The sequence below is a fragment of the Bactrocera neohumeralis genome, chromosome 5 (genome assembly GCF_024586455.1).
Source record: "Bactrocera neohumeralis isolate Rockhampton chromosome 5, APGP_CSIRO_Bneo_wtdbg2-racon-allhic-juicebox.fasta_v2, whole genome shotgun sequence".
Classification (NCBI taxonomy): Eukaryota; Metazoa; Arthropoda; class Insecta; order Diptera; family Tephritidae; genus Bactrocera; species Bactrocera neohumeralis.
Window position 1 is genome coordinate 65,041,766 of NC_065922.1, and position 22,654 is coordinate 65,064,419.

The 22,654-nt window shown below is 33.1% G+C and overlaps 1 protein-coding gene across 4 annotated transcripts in view; it reads left to right on the forward strand.

The window, feature by feature from the left end:
• The window catches only part of LOC126759147 (protein sprint), a 282,986-nt gene extending 260,578 nt beyond the window's left edge, over positions 1-22,408 (forward strand). For 3 of the 4 annotated variants that reach the window (XM_050473803.1, XM_050473802.1, XM_050473801.1), the window contains exons 8-9: positions 18,607-19,433; positions 19,502-22,408. In XM_050473803.1, coding sequence (XP_050329760.1) covers positions 18,607-19,433; positions 19,502-19,822 — 1,148 coding nt within the window. In that variant the 3' untranslated portion in view covers positions 19,823-22,408. Of the gene's footprint in view, positions 1-16,881; positions 18,312-18,606; positions 19,434-19,501 lie in introns of those variants that run through there. The other variant, XM_050473804.1, reaches the window with a different exon arrangement.
• Positions 22,409-22,654: the final 246 nt, after the last annotated feature.

Sequence of the window (22,654 nt, forward strand, 5' to 3'; positions counted from 1 at the left end):
TAAGCTGTGTGAGAATAATAATAAGTTGAAGCGAATATGTTATGTATGTATGTGTATGAATGCACAAGAGTTTTACTAAACCACACTGTTATCAGCTGCCAGAACCAAACAGCGTTTAATTATAAGTATGTCTCATGAAATCACTTAAAATTCAATTAAAAGTTGATAATGCCTTTCTATGAAAAATAAATAAACTATTTGTATATTTAAAAATTAAATTGAAGTAAATTAAAGTTAAAAAAATAGTATTGCATTAATATTAAAATTAATATCAAAACTAAAATTAAAATTAAATTAAATACAAAAGTTAAATTAAAATTAAAATTGCATTAAAATTAAAACTAAAAATAAATTTAAAATTAAAATAATTATAATATTTAAACTAAAATCAAACTTAAAATAAAACTAAAAAGGTTAAAATTTAAATTATGTTTCAAATTAAATTGAAACTAAATTTTTAATTCAGAAAAAATTATTAAAAGTTGAAATAAAAGCAAAACTAAAATAAAATTAAAAATAAAAATTAAATTAAATAAAAATTAAAATTAAAAATTAAATTAAATACGTAAATTAATGTTAAAAAAATAGTATTACATTAATATTAAAATTAATATCAAAATAAAATTAAAATTAAATTAACCCTTAACAACCCAGTATGCCTTTGTAACGTAACTGACCAGTAGTGTCCAGCGGACACACTATTTATTTTGAAAGAATACAAAGATATTTTGAATGCAAAAAACTTATTAAACAGTAAAATGCACTTAACTTTATTAACTTTTATGTTGTTATATTTTATTCCATTACATATTAATTTCTTTACACATATTACAAAGAATTGTTTTTATAGAATGTTCAGAACAGACGTTCAGATTACATTTATCACAGCACTGTTTAGAAGTTCTGGATATTTTCGAAGGGCAAATGTGACAACGCTTCTTTCTTTTTGCGACATGTTCAAATGATTGCTTAAATGATGATCCTTGAACTGATCGTATCACGTCTTTAATGGCTGCTAAATGATAACTCGACAATCCTTTCTTGTGCCGTCTCCGTATCTGAGAGGTCACTAATTCAGTTACGATTTCTCGTAAAAAAAGTTTCCTTTGTATATTCTTTTTCTGCTTGTTCCAATTAGGGTATAAATTTTTCCATATAATAAGCGATGCGATGCCAACAACATCTATAACATTTTGAAAAAAGGCAACCGGCCATCTGTTTGTTTTACGTCGAACTGTATATTCATGAACCATCTGGTCAAGTGTATCAACACCTCCCTTGGTGGAATTGTAGTACAAATTTATTTCAGATTTGTTTTTATTACGCGAATCTATTTGTTTACTATGATGCATCGTAGACAAGAGAATAACAGCACGGTTCTTTTTCGGTACGTAAGATACCAATGTCATATTTTTAGAGAAACCAAACAGATTAGATTCGACGTCACGGCTTCTATTGGGTTGAAAAGCTGGAGGTATACAACGCTTATTTTTTCTTATTGTTCCAACTACTGTGAGACCATTTTGACCCAAGGATGTTGCAGCATTCAGGCTTGTAAAATAATTATCAAAAGTAACGTTTCTGTTAGTTCGGAAGTATGGTTCACATAGCTGATTGACTACGTTGAACGCCAAATTGTCCGCCCTATTTAGTCCTTCCTTTCCCAGGTATGGTATGCCAAATAGAGGGTAACTAGTTATTGTTTGAATGAAACTCGTCCTCGAAAAGGTACGAGCTGCTCATCAATTGTTAGATTTTCTCCTGGTAAATACATTTGTTTTAAGTTTTGATTCACACACTCCCATAATTCTCTAATTGGAGCGAGTTTATCTCTTGACTTTCGGAGAGACCTAGTATTTTTATCATCAAGCCTTAGGAATCGGAGCAAAGAAGCAAATCTGTTTTTTCTCATTGTAGCACGAAATATGGGACTTCCAAATATAGGGTCCCAGTTTTCTCTAAAATCCACACCACCCTGTTTATTAACACCTATAGTCAATAGTAGTCCTATAAATGCTTGTATTTCAATTTTGTCAGTTCTTTTCCATTGTTTTGGTGAAACTCTGTCCGCCTCAGCATTGGTGTGTTTCACTATAATTTCTAATACAGTATCGTTGAAAAAGAGATTAAAGCTGTCTTTTGGATCTATTATATTGCGCCCGGGAGGAAGAATCACCTTATGAAGAGCACCTGCAATTATGTTGTGCCGGGGAGTACGACTTTGTTTTTCAGGTTCAGATTTCCAAATAGTTCCATCTTTGCCTTGATAAGTAGAAACTGCGACGAACTCCTGCAGTGGTATATCATCACTCTCACTCCATAATTGTTCATCTTCACATTCAGATGCGGACTCTGTTGCATAACTTTCGCTTTCAGAACAACTGTCAGCTACAAAATTCTCATCTTCGCTGTCGAATTCCTCACCGAACAAATTTTCATCGTCACTTTCTTCAAGAGCAAGTTGAATTTCGCCCGATGTAAGTTTCTTAGCCATTACTTAGACAAGAACGTATCAAATCAACGCACGAAACCAACTAGTAATAAAATGCACTGCAGTTAGCGCTCACAAATTAAAACCTTCAGTTATTAAAATTTCCAGAATTTAGAATCTCGCCTATTACACAGGGCAACTTTATATATAATTTAAAAAATTTACTTTCATCTTTTGGTTAGTAATTTGCAAATATGTATACAAATATTCATAATATGATATAAATATTTTAGAAAATGGAGTATGACGAAAAAATCGAATTAATTAAAGATATTGTGAAATGTATGGAGGAATGTTGGTTTTCCGTCGGTTTCCTTTGGTTCTATTATTGATCCGATTATCTTTCAAATTCAAATCAGAGTTGTATTTGCCTCCAAGCTGCCATATGGTGCAAAATAGATATGCATGAAGAACCCTCCTTCATTCTGAAATCATTCGAAATCTTACTGTGTCCATTAGACACATGTGGGTTGATATGCTACAATTTTGGTATACTGATTATCAGTTTTAAACTATTCATGTGAAACCTGTTTTAATTAGACGTTTCGGTTCTTAAAACCTTACCGATAAAATAGATAAAATTACTTTTGGCCGAAAATAAATACTTTAGCTTTTATATGAAAATAAAGTTAAAAGTGTGTCCGCCAGACACTTGTGGGTTGTTAAGGGTTAAAAACAAAAGTTAAATTAAAATTAAAATTGCATTAAAATTAAAACTAAAAATAAATTTAAAATTAAAATAATTATAACATTTAAACTAAAATCAAACTTAAAATAAAACTAAAAAGGTTAAAATTTAAATTATTTTTCAAATTAAATTGAAACTAAAAATTAAATTCAGAAACAATGATCAAAAGTTGAAATAAAATTAAACTAAAATTAAAAATAAAAAATAAAAATAAAAACTAAAGTTTAAATTTAATTTATATTAAATATAGCATACAATTATAGAAAACTAAATTAAACTTAAAATTTAAATTACTTATAAATTTAAAATTAAAAAAAATATCTTTTAAATTAATTAAAATTAAAATTATTTTTAAAATTAAATTAAAACTAAAAATTTAGTTCATAATTGTTAAAAGTTAAAATAAATTTGAAAATAAAATTAAATTCAATTTAAAAATTAAGTTAAACTTAAATTACAATTAAAAAATAAGGTTAAAATTTAATTTAATGAATTTAATATCTAATTGAAAACAAAATTAAACTTAAAATTTAAATTTCTGTTGAAATTAAAACTAAAATAAATATCATTTAAATTAAATAAAATTAAAATAATTAATATTAAAATAAGAATTAATCTAAATTAAATTTAAATTGCATTTGTATTTAGATTAAAAATGTGACTGTAATTATAACAAAATAAAATGAAATAAAGCAAAGCAAATGAATTTAATCCAAAATAAAAAAAATAAAATAAAATAAAAATAAATTTAATTTTTTATATATAAATACACCAACATACTAAAATAATGTATTTAAAATATAAAATAAATTTTGTTGTTATTAAACAATTTTTAATTAAAAAACCAACACAAAATATACACAAAATATATGTTGGCTGTTCCAACAAATGAGCAACTTCTTGTCTTCAACGTGTGCAATATTTTACAGTGGTAGTTCAACATTTGAGGAACGAGTTCGCCTATATACAAAGGGAAAGACGGATATGATTAAATAATTAATAATTTAAATTAATTAAAATAAATTAATTATTAAAAAGAAAACAAATTAAAATTATTTAATTCTAAAATTAAACAACCAATTTAATTATATAAAATCATTTATGTCCTCACGAGCACTTCGAAAACGTTGAAACCACTCGTGCACTCTGCTATGGAATAGGCAATCGTCGCCATAAACTTGATTCATCAATTGAAACGTTTCGGTAAAAATGTAATCAAAAATCAAACAACTAATTTAATTCCATAAAATTGAAATTTATAAAAAATTTATTTTATAATAAAATTAGAATTGATGAACGTCTAAATTAATTTTAATTAATAAAAAATTTTAATTTTAATTCAGTTTTTAATTAATGGAGTTTAATCAATTAGTTTTAAAAATATGCCATTGTATTTTTATTAATTTATACTTACTTTTTTAATTAATTAAATGCTTAAATTAATCAAGCAGTAAACTGAAATCAATAATTTTAATTATTATATTTTTGGTTTAATTCATTGGTTAACTCAAATTTCTTTTAAAATTATATGATTGCATTGTTATCAAATGTAATTAATCTAATCTAATTGAATTAATTAAAATTTTAAAAATATTAAATTTAATGGAATAAAACTTAATAGAATGCTAAGATTTACTTTTAACAAATTTAAATAGACTTAGTTTTTTACTTAATATAAATCAATACTTTAAATTATATGTACATATGTATGTAGATGGTTAAAAATTGTATGATTGTGTTCATTCATTGTTAACCCAAATTTGTTTTCAAATTATACGATTGTTTTGTTACAAAATATAATTATTTTTATACTCTCGCAACAATGTTGCTAACGAGAGTATTATAGTTTTGTTCACATAACGGTTGTTTGTAATATAATATAGGGTTATATATACCAAAGTGATCAGGGCGACGAGTAGAGTCGAAATTAATTGTCCGTCCGTCTGTCCGTCCGTCCGTGCAAGCTGTAACTAAAATGATATATACACGTATTCCTTGGCTTAAGAATGGAATCGAAGATGGGCCAAATCGAACTGCCACGCCCACAAAATGGCGGAAACCGAAAACCTATAAAGTGTCATAACTAAGCCATAAATAAAGATATTAAAGTGAAATTTGGCACAAAGGATCGCATTAGGGCATATTTGGACCCAATTGTTTTGGAAAAGTGGGCGTGGCCCCGCCCCCTACTAAGTTTTTTGTACATATCTCGGAAACTACTGTAGCTATGTCAACCAAACTCTACAGAGTCGTTTTTTTCAGGCATTTCCATATACAGTTCAAAAATGGAAGAAATCGGATAATAACCACGCCCACCTCCCATACAAAGGTTATGTTGAAAATCACTAAAAGTGCGTTAACCGACTCATAAAAAACGTCAGAAACACTAAATTTTACGGAAGAAGTGGCAGAAGGAAGCTGCATCCAGGCTTTTTTTAAAAATTGAAAATGGGCGTGGCGCCGCCCACGTATGGACCAAGAACCATATCTCAGGAACTACTAGACCGATTTCAATGAAATTCGGTATATAATGTTTTCTTAACACCCTGATGACATGTACGAAATATGGGTGAAATCGGTTCACAACCACGCCTTCTTAGCTATAAAGCTATTTTGAATTCCATCTGATGCCTTCTCTGTATAATACGAGTATAAACATTAGGAACCAATGATGATAGCGGAATAAAACTTTACAAAAATACGGTATTTGAAAAATATTTAAATGACGAATAATGAAATCTCGATTATCACTTTACCATGCGAGAGAATAAAATGTTCGGTGACACCCGAACTTAGCCCTTCCTTACTTGTTTTAATCTAATTTAATTACTTAAATTTTAAAAAATATAATTAAAATTAATATATTAAAAATATGATCAACTGTAAAATTAAATAAAATTAATTAAATGAATCCTTTAATGTTTAACAAAATTAAAGCGACCTAATTTTTTATATAATTTATATCAATATTTTCAGTTATAAATAGATTGATTAAAATTATAAGATTGTGTTATTACAAAATTTAATTAATTTTTTAATTAATTAAAATTTAAAAATTAAATTAAGTTTAACGGTTAATTAGTTTTTATTAGCTGTTAAATTATATAAAATTAATTGATTTAAATTATCAAAATTTACTTAGACTTACCTTTTTATATATAGTTTAATTGAAATTAATTTAACTAACTTAATTCATTTTAAAATTCGTTACAAAAAAATCATAATAAAATTAATGAATTTAGACACAAGACATTAAAAAATAAAAAAAAAAAACACTGACGCATTTGATTAAATTTCTAACATTAAAAACAGTAAAAATTTGCTGTTTACGACAAAAGCACCACAACCTATTTACCTGGCTAAAACCGCAATATTTGCAGTTAAATGTGTCGTTGTCTGACAACGTGCTGATAACTGCAAAACGCGCTGATATCTTCAACTGATAGTCACAATCCGCAAACCCACACTCCTACATACATACATATGCATGTGCATACATACATAATTCAGAATGTCAAATATAATCACTCGTTTACATAAGCATCTTTATTATATTTTATACACTTTGATATGGGCATATAAAAGCCTACATTTTTAGAAGCAACAACAAAATATCCATAATTTATCATGCAAATATTTATTTTAGCTTAAATCTTCACTGGGAAAAGTATAAATATTATTTTAGTTTTGCATTTTAGTAAAGGTCACTAAACCCACTTAGTTTATAAACAATTTATAAGTTCTTACCTCGGAAGATATATTACAAGTCGCTTAGAATCAACGTGGCAGAGTTGTAACTACAATAAGTGTTGTCGGAGAATCGAATACATATACATAGGTATGTACATAGGATAATTTTATATCTCAATTTAGAGACGCGACATTTTTTTATTGCGAATTCTATGTTGATCATAGGACAAAGCGTTGTAGTTATGTTAATGCAAAATTCTAACAGGTGACAGTGTCAGGTAATTTATCTCCTAGATTTCGCCATGTTAAATTTTAAACATGTCATACACATAACATTTGAACGCTTAAAGCACTACACAAAAAAGCAAAAGTTTCAAGATTCAATAGTAATGTTGACTGATGATTTCCTACAGAACTTCCCAGCAATCACGATCATTAAAAATGCCAGAAATATGCTTGAAGCAACCATTTCGACGAGATAGTAAGGAAGTTGAGAGATCGTGTTGCACCATTAGTATCTGCTTTACCCTTGAGAAGACTACAATTCCTAATGGTTTAACTTTCGCCATGGCTATAAATATGTTTCAAGGCCCAAAAAAATCAATTTTCTATGTCGAATTTTCGGTTCGGTTCGGTAAATAATTTCATCGTTTGAACACACAATGTTTGTAAAAGAACAGTACAGTTTTCTTCAAAAATGTTGCAAAGCTGATTTCACAAAAATTTGCTTAGTAGTTATTATGCTAGACCTTAATCAACTCTATCCTACCTCAAAGCAAAAATTTCTCTGAAGTTTGCGAATCGGTATTCATAAAATTTAAACCTATTTAAAGTATAATAATTTTGTAATATAGTGTGTATATACGCGACTAGTTCCTCAATTTTGGAAATATCGATCTGAAATTTTATATATGTACATCAATTGTCTCCCCAAGTCACTGCTGCGTGCAGCTGTCAGAAAAACTGAACTGTCAAAATCACGTTCTTAATGGGAAACTGTTTTGCTTGACGCGATATATCTTCACAATATTTCGCATGGATTATTGCTATATTGGACGACTATAGCATACTACTATGAGCAAAAAATAATAAGACATTGTTCATAATTTTAAAATGCTTAATTTATTCTTCAAAATCTTTGCCGACCCCCTCAAAGTAATCCCCCTTGGCCACAATTATTTATGCCAACGTTTTTTCCATTCCTCGAAGCAGTTTTTAAAGATAATTTCCGAAACAACTTGCAAGCGTGTAGCGATTCAGGTTTAATGTCTTCAATTGACTCAAAGCGGTTTCCCCGGAACGGTCGTTTGAGTTTGCTGAATAGCCAGAAGACACACAGAGCTAAATCAGACGAATAAGGTGGTTGCGGCACGATATTGGTTGAAAATTTGGCTAAAAACTAACGAAGGATCAATGCCATATGCGACGCTGCATTATCGTAGTGCAAAACCCAAGAGTTAAGAGGCCCATAATTCCGGCCGCTTTTTACGAATAGCTTCGCGCAAATACTCAAATAGTATTCTTTGTTGAAAATTTGGCCGGTCGGAGGGAATTCAAAGTGCACCAAACCTCGGTAATCGAAAAAAACTGTCAACTTCAAATATAACCTGCTTTGACGTGGTCGTCTGCCGTCTCTTTACAGATCGTAAACCTAGATCCAAGACTCAGCGCCAGTAATTATGATATTATGACATTCTAGTATTCGAAAAGCATTGTTTCACAGATTTTAACGCACCGCTGTTTATCAACAAATTTAGTGATTTTGGAACCAATCGTGCTTTCACTTTTCTTAGGCCCAAATGATATTTCAAAATGGATTTCGCTCAAGTACCAATTCCTTTATTTTCTTGATGTGTTAATCATCAGTTGATGTTGATGACAGTCCTGGATGTGATTCGTTGTCAACGCCTTCGCTTCTCTTTGCATAATTTTTACCAATCAAAAACACGTGAACGCAACAACCAGTTATTACCAAAAGCCTTTTCCAATATTCTGAACGTTTCGGCACCAGAAATTTGATTCCGCACACAGAATTTAATAGAACTTATTTGTTGAATAATTTCACTCGATTCGACTAATGGGTTTTTGCACGAAATTTAAATTAAAAAGGTCTTACTATGTTTTGCCCACAGTCATTCAAACGGACTGTTCAAAATCAGGTTTGAATAAGGAAAACTTGAACCTGATAAAAAACATAAAATGTTTTCTTGTTTTTATCGGCATTTCTTTCTTTTGACACAAATGTTTTAACTGCGAATATAAATGAAAAGAGTTTTTGAACCTGTGGTTTTGGAAAATTCATGTCATTTATTATGTTCAGATTCAAGTAACCTTGTATATTTATGTATCCTTGGAAAAGTAAACGCTGTTTAGTCACTAAAGATGAAAACGCGGTTACTCTATAGCTTTACCTGCGTTATTCTGCAAAGAAACATAGTATTTGATACCAAATACAAACGAGCCCCTAAAAATAATAACAATTTAGTATCCAACCATATAAGTACCTGCCTGCTGCATTGGTCACTTTTTGATCATGCTCTTGCAACGTGTTAATATTCGCGTACAAGTTGCCTAAGCTGTACTCTTATACCCTCCGTACTCCTTGTACCACGCTTGCCCGCCAGTCTGTTGCAAATTTTGCGGCAACTGCGTAAAGAGTTTTGCATTACCTAACCTTAATGAGAGGTTAATTCATTTTAGCCGACACTTTAACGCCTTCGACTCGCCACTTTTTCACTAGTTTGAGTTTTTTTCTCTCAACAAAAACTCGCATGTGTGAGGAACGATAAAGCTACCCAGTTGATTCAATACATACATACAAGTATGTAAGGAGATGTTATAACTCTCTCTAAGTGTTTAGCCTAGTTTTGAGTTATGCTAGTTGCTTGTTCGATTGACAATTTTCTACTTTTTTACATTTATTACGATATATATATGTATGTATGTATGCATCAAATACTAATTTCGCCCTGCACATGCTGCTCACTCACTAGAGCGTAGCTGCCACGCTGTCTATCACAATTCACACTTTGGTCGCTCTAAGAGTCTGTCTATCTGCCAGACAATACAAATTGACAAATGTGTGTTTGTGTAAATTTTTGTATATAGAAAATTGTCTAGTAGAATTGGAAAATTGCTGATGCAATAATGGCAACACATTGAGTAAGCGCATAATTATAATTTTCTAAAACGCAATTTTCGAGATCCTTGCTTTGTTAGATTTTTTACACAATTACTAAGAAAAAGTGCGCACTCTTCATACATACAAATGATTATTTTAAATAGGTTTTGTTAGAATAATAAGTATAATAACGATCAGAATGTCAACTTTAATGAAATCTTGAAATTTATGGCGTGTGATTCGACCTTTGCCGCAGACTATAGTTTCTACATAACGCTTGTTAACTAGAAGAGTGTCTTAACTAAAAAAATTATAATATGTAAAGACACAGCAAAAAATTTAATTTAAGTTAAACTCAAGAACAATAAAAAGTAAACAAAAAAAATTGTTTAATGATACCGTTCAAATATTTTTAACTAATGTATAGCTTGCTAATAGCTCTTCAATATTTCGCTATTTGTATTTGTTTTTGGATTTAAGCCATTTTTCTACTAAACAACTAAGCTTTTATGCAGTGGCGTAGCTAGGGGGGGGGCGAAGGGGGCCATCGCCCCGGGCGCAACTTCTTGGGGGCGGCAAAATGATATTTAAAAACTCCAATTCGGGCAAAAATTCCTGCAAATTGTGTCAAAAGTGTACAAGATATAGGGCAAAAATGAGTTTTTTCTATGGCTTTTGATAAGATGTTTTGTAAATTTACTATCAATTTCCTCAAAAACCGTATTGTGAGAATTTTGGAACTTCAGAATTTGCGTGGCGTTCCTAAATTTTATATACTTAATATCGGAGGTATTTTGTAAAAATTCACTTTTATTCGAACCACCTCATGAAACTTGTAGGTAGGTAGATAAAGGGGTGCGGCAGAACATTCTTGGCCCCGGGCGCCCGAAGTTGAAGCTACGCCACTGCTTTTATGTGGCTATGAAAAAGGAAGTACACTCTTCGCACTTCATTCATAATAATGTCGGTATGTCAATATTTTTGTAATCAGTATCGTCTCTGTGCATTCGTCTCTAAGATCAATAATTAATTTTGCTTTAAATTAATATTTACCGGAAAGCATTGTGTTGCAAGGTGATCCTCTTCATCTTTATTTCAAAAGCCTGTAACCAAGATATTCTTTGATCTTCTCATTTGCACGATCATCTGGAGCATATTTTCAAACACACCTATCGTCCAGAACTCCCTTCATCTTTTTAAGGGCGAGATTGTCTAAATCATTTATTGCAAAAGCCTGTAGGCAAGAGCTCCCTTGCTCTTCTTAGGTGCAACATCATCTGAAGCATTTATCTTTTCCCAAAAAATCTGCCGCCAAGACCTCGCATCATCTCTTGAGAGGCAGTAGTAGAGCTCCTATTCGAAAAGTTTTCATTTCTTCCTTTATGCAAAATCATCTGAAACTTCAGATAGAACAGTTTTTTGACTTCAGTTATTTTCAGGCAGGAAAATACTTGGAAACATTTCGATTGTCTGCAGAATAAAGAACACAGGGTTTTTTCTAATGGCTTAATTATCGATTTATTTGACAGATATAGTACAGCTATGCTGAGTCAGCTCATCGAACAGATAAAGCCTGACGCATTAAATTCTCTACAGTTCTTTAAACTCGGATCGAGGACTTACAAGTATGTCTTCATAATAACATTAAAAAACGTTGGAAAGTGCGATTGTTTGATTCACGATTCTGAAACGAAGCATTTTGAAGCCGCAAGTTTGACCAGAACAGCCATTGAAAACCAAACGTCATAATGAAACAGTGAAAACTCTAATTTATTTTGTGGTTGTTGCAACATCAATGGTAGGTAGGTAGGGTGAATATCTGACAGCGCGCAACAACAATAACAATCATGTTCTTTTTATGATGCATACAATTTTATATTTTGGGTTACGTTAATCTTTCCTCTAAATTATTTTTAATACAATCCTCTCCGAAATGAGAAAGACTCTACTATCGAATAACATATGTAAATGGTAACGAATGTGACAAGACCTTAGTAAATTTACTGTTATTCGTTAACTTTTTCTTTTTTTTCTTTTATTGGAAAAATTTTCTGCTCTCCAACACTTAAAACCTTACTATTTTTTCTTAGTTGAAGCCTTACTAAACTGAAACAATTTTATTTATTATACCCTGAAAACGTTTTATATTAAAAATGAAAAGTGGGAGACCTTATAAAGTATATACATTATATCGATGACTATAAAGTATATACATATATGAAAAGTATAGGTGATCCATTTTGAGGTTCGATACTTTTTTAAAGAAAAACACAGAAACTTCAGAGTTAATGGGGAATGTTTGTAAACATTCGAAAGAACATTCTTTGACATTTATTTTTTTGTAGATTATATTTATCAAATCTCAGATCCAGCCGTTGAGTCCAATTTTCGATGACTTATTCGAGCATTTCGACTGGCGAATGACACATGTGATGTTTTGCTCCAATGCCTGAATCGAAGCGGGATTGTGCGCATAGACTTTACACTTTGCATACATATATCCACAGGAAAAAGTCTAATGGTAACGGTCGCCATTGACGGTTACGTTACGTTCTCTTCGGTATCATTTTTGAAGAAATATGGATCGAAGATTCCACCGGCCCACAAACTCCACGAAACCGTTGTTTTTCTGTATGAAATGGAAGCTCCTGAATCTCTTCAGGTTGTTCTTCGTTCAAAATGCGGCATTTTTGCTTATTTAATGGGCCTTATCGCTGAATAAAATTTGGCTCGAAAACATCGGATCTTCTTGGAACTTTTTAAAAGCCCATAAAGCGGTGTCGCTTCGGAAGCTCGCTTCAGTTCTTGCACAAGCTACATTTTGTAGGCTTTCAATTTAGATCTCGACGTAAAATGCGCTAAGTCGTTTCATACGTCAGACCGAGTTGCTGCGAACGGCGCCGATTCGACTCTCAATGGACTACGACTGCTACATTTTCTTCTGGATGTGTTCTATTCGGCCGAATATTATCCAATAATAAGTCTGGGTCTCAAGATAGGTGATGGTGTTGCGAATAATACGCTCAATAGGTCACTTATATTGACCATAAGTTAAGCGAAGCGCGAAACATGTTCATTACAGAACGTGAATTTTGGTAAAAAAGTTGAACGATTTGTAAAGGTTGTTCAGGCGCTAGTCTTTCTTGAACAAAAATAACATGACAGTTTGGTACAACTCAAGCGTGATCTGTCAAAAAAGGCTATTGAAAAAATTACCTTTATTTGGATCACCCGTTTTGCATCGATCTGAAACTTTGCACTTATTCTTTTCTCATCAAAGGGCTGCTCATTTGTTGAAACGCCAATATCGAACCACTATAGTATATGGTATAGCTTTCATACAAACTGACCAATCGAAAAACTTTTTTTCTTTCACAATATATTTTCACGAAACTCAACATGGGCTTTTGTCCAAGGCAGCGTTATAATCTCCGAAGAACTTGTTCAGGTCGGACCACTGCAGCACATACACATCTGCCATACTATCTAACTGATCAAAATCAACGTTTTCTACAAAATATTGTGTATTTATGTAAGGTATTATAGCTTCAATGCAGGCGAAGTTACCGTTTTTCTTGTTTTTCTTTTCACTTTTATCAGCTTATGTTTTATATGCTCACTTCGTTCTCATACAAATGTTTATCAGCATTTTCAATGCCGTGTTTCAAATATGCGTTTAAAAAAAAAAAAAATAGGCAAAAAATCTATTTTATCAAAAATATAACTTAATTAGCCTCGTTCTATTTAGTACATATGTAAGTATATGTATATAATTATGTATATGTACATACATTTGTATAGGAGTTTTACTGTAAACTATATTTAGCGCTGAGCGCATGTGCTCATAAACCATACTACAAATGCTAATAAAAAGAGAACATCTTCTAGCTTAGATAAGTAAATTGCAAAGTGTTATTGTTACAATAAAAAGATATGTATGTTAGTAATATATATGTACATAAATAAGAATGAATAAACCGTGCTTGAGTCATGCAGAAAGCGCGACAAGTGAGCTTCAAGTCATTGCTACTCATTTCCTTTTAACCCACTTAATTTGCACACATATACATACAAATAAGCAGTCCAATGTATATGTATACTTAATTGTTGTTGCTATTAATTTTACAATTAAGTCCATAAGTCGGTTTGGCTTGAAATGCCGCCAAACGAATTACAAGAAAATAATATTGATGATTTCGCAAACTTTGAAAGTGAACTTACATTTTACTAGGGTGGTGCTCATTTGTTTAAATGTCAAGTTTGTTTATAACGAAGACCTTAAAAATGTTTCAATTATTCTGAGTAAATGTTAACAATTAACTACAAAAATTCTCTATTGTACTAATGGAATTATATAAAAGGAAAATAGATCCAACACTCCAACGTTATAACCCAAAAGTGAAGAAAACCCAAGTTTCGGGCTTTAAATTGTTTGGCAGGAAATCCTATAACACATATTGCACTCTGGAGCCTTAATAGCAATCAAATTATTGCACTTCCAGAAAAAACTCGAAATCTAAACAATTTTAAGAATATGAGAACACCACCATTACTCTCGGGACATGCTTTGATTTGACCATTAGTCTTAAGGGGGTATTCTGGTTTAGAAATTTGAAAAAATCGATTTTTTTTTGCATATTTTTATAGTATAATTCTTCAAGAAAATTTTCCTAAGAGGATTTTTCGAAATTCAAATTATTTTCCGAATTACAGCTCATTTTGTGACTCCGACTCCGACTGCGCGCGACTAGTTCTCAAACTTTAAACTCGTTTTTCTCATAACTACTTTTATAGAAACGGTGTGCATGATATCTCAAGTTCTACTCAACCGATTCACATGAAATTTTACACAGAGCTTTCTTATACATTATATAGTATCGCAGGATTTATATCCTGCACACCAGGACAAGCCATTGTTTCATCAGTCTCTACTTCGTCGACCTGCAGTTTTTTTTAATTTAATTTTTTTTCTTATATTGTTTATGTTTTGTATTCTTAGAATAGCAATAAAAACCATGTAAAAAAATGGATAGTCAAAATAATTTTTGATTTTTTTTATCGCGTCAAAATTAATACCTTAAATTCGGGCTTCTAAACCAGAATACCCCCTTAAAGTCTTTTCAATTAGGCACATTGTCATCCACAGAGAAAAATGTAGATTAAAAATATTATAAAATAATTCTACGGACTCATCAAAAATTGCTCAGGTCAAAACAAAACGAACAAACCAGCAAGAGCACCACAGGCGTTCGGAAACACACTAATCCTTAAGCTCGAAAGTCGACGTAGTAGCTTTTGTTAACTGTAAATAAATGGTGGAGTCACCACTTTGGAGAAAACATAAGATTGAACACGCAATTATTAAAAATTGAAAATTAAATTAGACCCATGGATATTGCTATCAAGTGCATTGCTGCGAAGTCTTAGAGATGCTGGGTATATGAAGGAGTCACGCTGAAATTCTCTCGTTCTTCAATTGCATCCCTGAAAACTTGGACAAGTGCTTTACAGCGGCTACTTTATCAGAAATATTCAAGCACTTTCTCCACCATTGTCCAGCCTTTGAAAGACTGAGGCGAACCCACAGACATAGCCGGACCTGACTCAAAGCGCTTTGTCAATATATGAGAGTCTTTATGCAAAATTTTTCTTGGAGTACCACAAATAACCGACATTGTACGCTGTCCAAGTGAGATCCCATTTTTTTTAAGATCAACAATTTTACTTAACCTAACCTAACCTAACTTCTGTTAGCTACAATGAAACAGAATTAACACCAACATATGTGAATAAAAAGTAACGATAAAGAAAGAAAAGAACGAAAGAGTCGACTTTTAGGCCAAAAGGTAACACAGTGTTCCGTACAATACTTCAAAAATTTAATGCATTTTAGACACAACGGCTTCTGTCAGCTATTGAGAAAAAGAAACATCGGCAGTGTGAAAAAAATATGTTTAAAAAAAGCACCACGGTCTCGTCAGCTGAGGTTTGCATAAGAAACAATTTCTACGAGAATTTATTTGCACTATTTGTATTTCCTCAAAATAAACATAAACTTCCTTCAATCATCTAGACACACGAGTTTTAAACTCCAGTTCCAGTGCGATCAACTCATTACTTAAAAATATGGCATATCGGGCATTATGAACAACCTAATAACAGATTAATATACATACATACATATAGATTATAACTTCAAGTGCGTATGCCGACACAACCCTCTTATCGCTAAAGTGTATGTATCCTGAAGGCTGGTACGAGTTATAGATTGAGATTTCTTAAGTTGGATAAAGTTATGTTTATGCCGTTTGTATAGAGAGCATACTTGTATATGAAATAGAGTTTAGTTGGGACATGATTTTGCTGTTTGGTTAAGCTGGTCGAACTCCAAAAAAGATATATAAAACTAAATACTTCAGTAATCCCTGCGTGCTGCGCAATAGCTCTGCCTACTCAACTGTACCAAAATTGCAAAAGATCAAAGGTAGTCTGGATTTTTCGCGCTGCTTGATTTTCCAAAGGATTTTCCCCTGTATTGAAATGGTTTGCAAAATTACCACTCAATACACACGCGTCTACAAAAAAGGAAACGGCTTTGCACGAAACTCACTACCTATCTACAGCTGTTCACTCGCTTTTGTCCGCTTCCGCTGTATGTAAACAGAGACACAATCTATGTACTTACTCTCAGCACGCTGTGGGATCGGAACAGATAAGTAATTTCGTACATACCAGCATGACTCTCACCACACGCGTGACCAGGTAGCGAGCATATAATTCTTGGGGAGAATGCCGAGAGCAGCGAGCGGCGATAACGCTCAGTAGAATCTACTCGCAATTATTTTAATTATAAAATCGCTACTGAACAATGTGGCATGCAACAGTAATCATTTTGCGTTCGTCGTGTGAGCAACAAAAGCACTTAAAGTGACGGGTTGGCCTTTAATAATTCATACGATCACGCTTGACATTGTGATCGGCTTGTATGAGTGCGGTCGACACGAAAACGATTTTGCGCTAAATTGAGTTTTTAATAGCACAGCTGTTTTAGTGAATACAGAAAATTGTATAAATTGAAAACAGATTTCAGAAAAAGCGTTTGATTCACACAAAAAGTGCTTGGTACAGCCATTGAGTCGCTTAGTATCAGCTGTGTTACTCGGTTTGTACCGTACGCGCACCACTACTCCGTGTGTGCCGATGAGAAACTTTCGTTTTCGACAATTCGTTTTTGCAGGAAAAAATCTTTATAATATACACCATGAATTGGTTCAAAAAGTTGTCGTGCGAAAAAGCCGTGAACCCGCATAATGAGAAAGCGCGTGAACAGCGACACAAACGCATTAAAAAAACGACAGAACATAGTGACGAAGTTAGTAAACCTTCGAGTTCCTTGTATAGTAGACATATGGAAATATTGGATCCTGAGGAGTTCTTTCAGGATCCTGAACATGTGCGCAACTACAAGGAGGAAGCCGAGTTTCTGGAACTCATGTCGGAATGGGAAATTGTACCAAATCCGGCAAACATAACGAACTTCTTCTCGGCTGATTTCGAAGATGAATTATTGCAGCAAAGAACTCAACCGGTGCCGACATGTGAAAAGAATGTGATTACAACTCCTGAGGAGCCAGAATATACGAGCTGCGGAAAGCGAGAGCTCAGCGCAGCACGCGCGCTTCGTAAGAGAAAGAGGAAAACACGTTTCTGTGATATGCTATTTAAAGAGAAAATACAACTTGGTTTGGTACCGCCAGAACATCAATCACATACAACAAATCATATGAAATGTAAACGAAAAATTAGCGAAGCTGCACCTAAGACTTCGCGTAGCACAATAACTTCGAGTTTATCATCGCTGCAAATGAGCTTCAATGGTGTTGAGGAAACACCAATACGAAACGCCTGCGCAAATCAGGTAATTAAAGACTGTGCCATTAATCGCAATCAACTTAAGACTGAAGCCTTAGCTAGCTCTATAATGGGCGCTATTGGCAAATGTCCCGATCGGGATAGTACACCACGTTCCTCTGAAGCTGATCTCATTACAAATTCAGGTGATCTTTGTCATCCAACGAGCCGAATCAACCATGATCACTACGATATTAAGCAGTTTTTCCGACTCGATGATTGTGGAAACATCTTGTTAAGCACGAATCATATAACAGAGACGAGAGGATTCGGTTTGACAGTGACCCAAAATAAGCGCTTATACAAACGCTATCGAAAACTATGCAAGCCTTTAGATGAGGAAAGAGTGCATATTAGCTGCTTTGAGGTGCTTAAGCGTTTCTTATTGTGGCTGTGGTGTTTAGTATGTGGTGAGTTCGACTAACAACTATAGAAAATGTAGAACCTTTGTGGAAGGTGTGGGTAATTTGATAATTGACTCAATTAAGTGACTGCCTGAAATACCTGTTAGATAATTTAAGATATAGGGGCCGTTTGAAAGAGTAAAACTAGTGATTTTTAAAATTATTTTGTACAGAAATTGAATCAAAAAGAGCTCAGCCCACCTCATACACCTCGTAAAATTTTTATTGCGCTCTTGATTTTTCCAATTTTAAATTTTATTACCTTGTTTGTCTCATATCTAACTGGTCTTATCATACGCAGGTCACCCACGCAACAAGTTGAACGCGCCCAACGGCGGTCCCGGCGAACTGGTGCGCGCTTGCACACTACAACTCGCACAAGATCCGTGCTCCACATTTGCGCGCAATATCGAAAACTTCATCTCCTGCACTAAGGAGTCACGCGAAGCGGCGCCACAGGTCGTTATGCGCAACATGCGTCAGTTCATGAACGGCATGAAGAACTATCTCGTGAAGCATGGCGAGGGTAAATTCCATCAGGAAATCGAAGCGGCGCGTTCGCGTCTCAAGGCGGACGAGTTTCTCAATTTGGACGCCATACTCGAGACTGTTATGCATGAATTGGTTGTGCTGCCGCTGCGCGAACATCTCTACGGCATGTTCGTGGACTACTACAAACGCTCGGAGGACATACAACTATTGGCACAAAATGTTAAATACGCCTGCGGACGCAGTCCTGCTGATTTTGGCATACGCGCCACAGTTACGCCGCCATCACCCACATCATTGCAAGCAATTTCCGCATTATTGCAGCGCCTGCAAGAGGCCGAACTGCCGCTCGAAAAGCTAGATCTATTTCTGTGCATCATTTCAACAATATTTGAGGCCACCGGCTGTCCACGCGGCCAGCAGTTAGGCGCCGACGACTTCCTACCCGTGCTGGTATATGTGGTGGCCAAGTGTGGCTTCGTAGGCGCCGAGATTGAGGCTGAATTCATGTGGGGCCTGCTGCAGCCGACATTGCTGAGTGGCGAGGCGGGCTACTACTTGACGGCACTCTGCAGCGCTGTGCATGTGCTCAAAAGCTTCATGGCTTCGGAGAGCGAAAACGGCACGGGCTCGCTGGATGTAAGTATTGCACTACGCACTTAACAAATTTTTAATAGTTAGATAATATTTTTTCCACTTCTTTGCAGTGGCGCTCTTCCTCGCTGCCAGCCTGCTCATCAGTGCTGCGCGTTATCATACCCGACGAATGCAACGGCTCATTGCAAACGCGTACACTGCCCGTGCGCCCACACACTACTACGCGCGACGTCTGCCGAATCATTGCACACAAGGCGCGCATCACCAATCCACAAGACTATGCGCTCTTCAAGCTCGTCGATGGCGAGGAAACGCTATTGAATGACGCCGAATGCCCACAGGATGTACGTTTCGCGTCAAAGGGCAAGCACTGCATGTTGGCATACAAGCGCATTGACGCCAAAATCGCTTGGCCCACGACGACCTATTAGAATATGGTGTAAAATTTGAAGTCGCTTAAGCGCTCTTAACGCATAAAGCAAGATTATTTTGAAATAATCTCAAAATTTGTGAAGCAAAGCAGCGCGCAAAAAGCTGTCTGGGAAACTTTTCGGTTGTTGGCACAAAATCAAAAGCCTAAAGACAGCTAAGCATGCGCAGTAGAGCAAAAACCAATAAGATATTTCATTAAGGCGCGGATTAATTTTAATTAGTTGTAATTGAAATCAAATCATTATGCACCATTGCTCACTAATCACACTCATTGTGTTTAATCATACAAACACATATACATATGTAGTTATATATGTATATGTTTGTATTTACGACTATACTAAACAGTATTGCGATAAGTTAGTTGTAGGCGAAAGCACACACACACACCATAATATATGTGTGTTGTGACATAGTATAAGCTTACTATATAAATGTATGTAGCTAGTTGTATATGAAGTGAGACTACTGACTAATGACACTTAATGTAATAATTCGAATTAATTTTGTACACTTAACGAACACTGAACAATTGCGTTTACAAATCAAAACAAAAAACAATATTGAGGAAGAGAACAATTGTAAGACAAATTTATGAATAAAAAATATAAATAATTATTTTAATGTATTCGAAATATATAATTTTTAATTTGAATTAATGTCGAAATAAACTTAAAAAATGCTCAACAGCATTAGTGAAAATAGAAAAAACGTACACCATAAATCGGCATTAAAAAGTTAAAAAAGCTAATTAAGCACTAATAATGTATGAATTTAAAATTGGCATAACTAAAATGTTAAAAAAATTAAACCAAAAAGTAAAAAAGCAAAATTAATGCGCAAAAACTAATTATATAACAATTAACAATTTAAGAGTTACCATACTAGTTGCTAATTTGTAAATGAAAGTGTACCCAAATATCCTATTTTATATGTAAAGTGTTTAAATGCTTAAAACTTCACCCTATGTTGTGTAAATATTCATAAGATTTGTATAAAGAAACAACACGATAAATATACTTACATATTTCAAACTAATTTAAATACATTTTATTTATTTTTTCAGTTAAAAAAATTTATTTCAGATTATTTAATAAAATTAAGGTGTTATATACAGTTAGAAGGCCAAAAACAGCGAATTTTTCAGATATTTTTCTGAGCAAACTTTTTAAAAATATTGAAACAAAAATTTGTACACATTTTATGGCAATTTGTAACTGTATTTTAAGACTTAGTACTAGTAAAAATATTTATTTAGAAAGGAACTACAGCTGATCTGCGGCAGCTCCTCTCAAAAAATACGTTTAGCGGTGACCACTAAATCTCTGAACTGGATCCTATGAAATCAAAAAACCAAACAGATTTCGTTAAAGTAATGTAAGAAAAAAAAATAAAATAAAAAAATAAAGTAATAATAAAATCTTAAAGCAAATCGAAGGAATAAGCAAAATAATATTGTTTCACAAAATGGCGGTTTCTAAAAAAAATCGATTTCGAAAATATTCACCGGAACTTTCTGTGTGTATTCTTAAATACACACATTAACATTAAGAAAATAAAATAAAAAATCGATTTTTTGCAAATTCTAGTATATAATAACTCCTTAAAGGAAAAATAAACATCTAAAGAAATAAAGCGCAGAAGTAGTGACAAATAAAGTTATTATTTATTATTATTTTTATATATTATTATTATTTTACATTTTATTATATTTTATTATTATTTCTATAACTGATTATTATTACTGCTTTTATTATTTTAATTTAAACAGTTTGTATGTTCCGTTTCATTTGAAGCATTTTAAAAATTTCGGAGTTATTTTCTTGAGTGAACGCCGAGCAGGCTCACGAGTAGTGCATTATTTTGTTATTTGTATTATTATATGTTTATGTTTTGTTTTCAAATACAATTACGTACCATTTACTTTGCCGGGGGGTTGTTCTAAAGCTTACTGATCCAAACGAGGTTAGATCTTCGAAAGCACAGCCCTTGGCCGGATAAAATCCAGATCAATTCCAGTAGCGTAGAACCGGCTGTTATGATTATCGTCGAGAAGTTGTTTTCCTGAGTGACTAGCGACACTGCTGGCACTAGATTTATAATTATTTCTGCGGGTATTTTAATTTTAAAAATATTTTTGCGCCATTTACACTGCTATATTCTCGGCTCAGTGCTATTTTATTAAGCGACGACGACATATCGACAGGGAAAACCTATATAAATATGGCATTTACTAATAATTATTTTGCAATAAAAAAAGAAATTCAATTCGCATGTGAGTTTTCTTGAATATAACAGCAAACTAACGTGCAAAATTGTGTTAAAAACGTTACATATTCCGCCGCAAGCAACGCTGTATAAGTATTCCTGTTGAATAATATCATATAACCGATCAAAATATGTTATATGTACTAACACGTGAATTAAGTTAAACTCATAGAAACTAAAGTCTAAATGCTGGTCTCTTTGGAAAAAGGAAGCGGGAAAACAGCGTTCAAACAATTTGGAGCAATGCTCGCAAATTACTTACCCTAAGCCGATTATACCATATAAATAAAATAAGTGTAGATTTCGGTTTCGTATATGCGCCGGTAGTGGAAAATCCAATGTTTATTAATAAGGCATTTTACAGCAGTTTATTGAGCAGAAAAGAAAAGACCGTACTCTTTGAAAAATTAGAGAAAAAAATTTACAACTTTCTTTTTTCAGTTCTGTTGTCCCACGTTTTACGTTACATTTTTAAAATTCGGGGTACCTTTCAGTGATTTATATATCCGGCATTCCTATATTCTACTTTACATTATTACTTTAAAATGTCAGATGCCAAATTT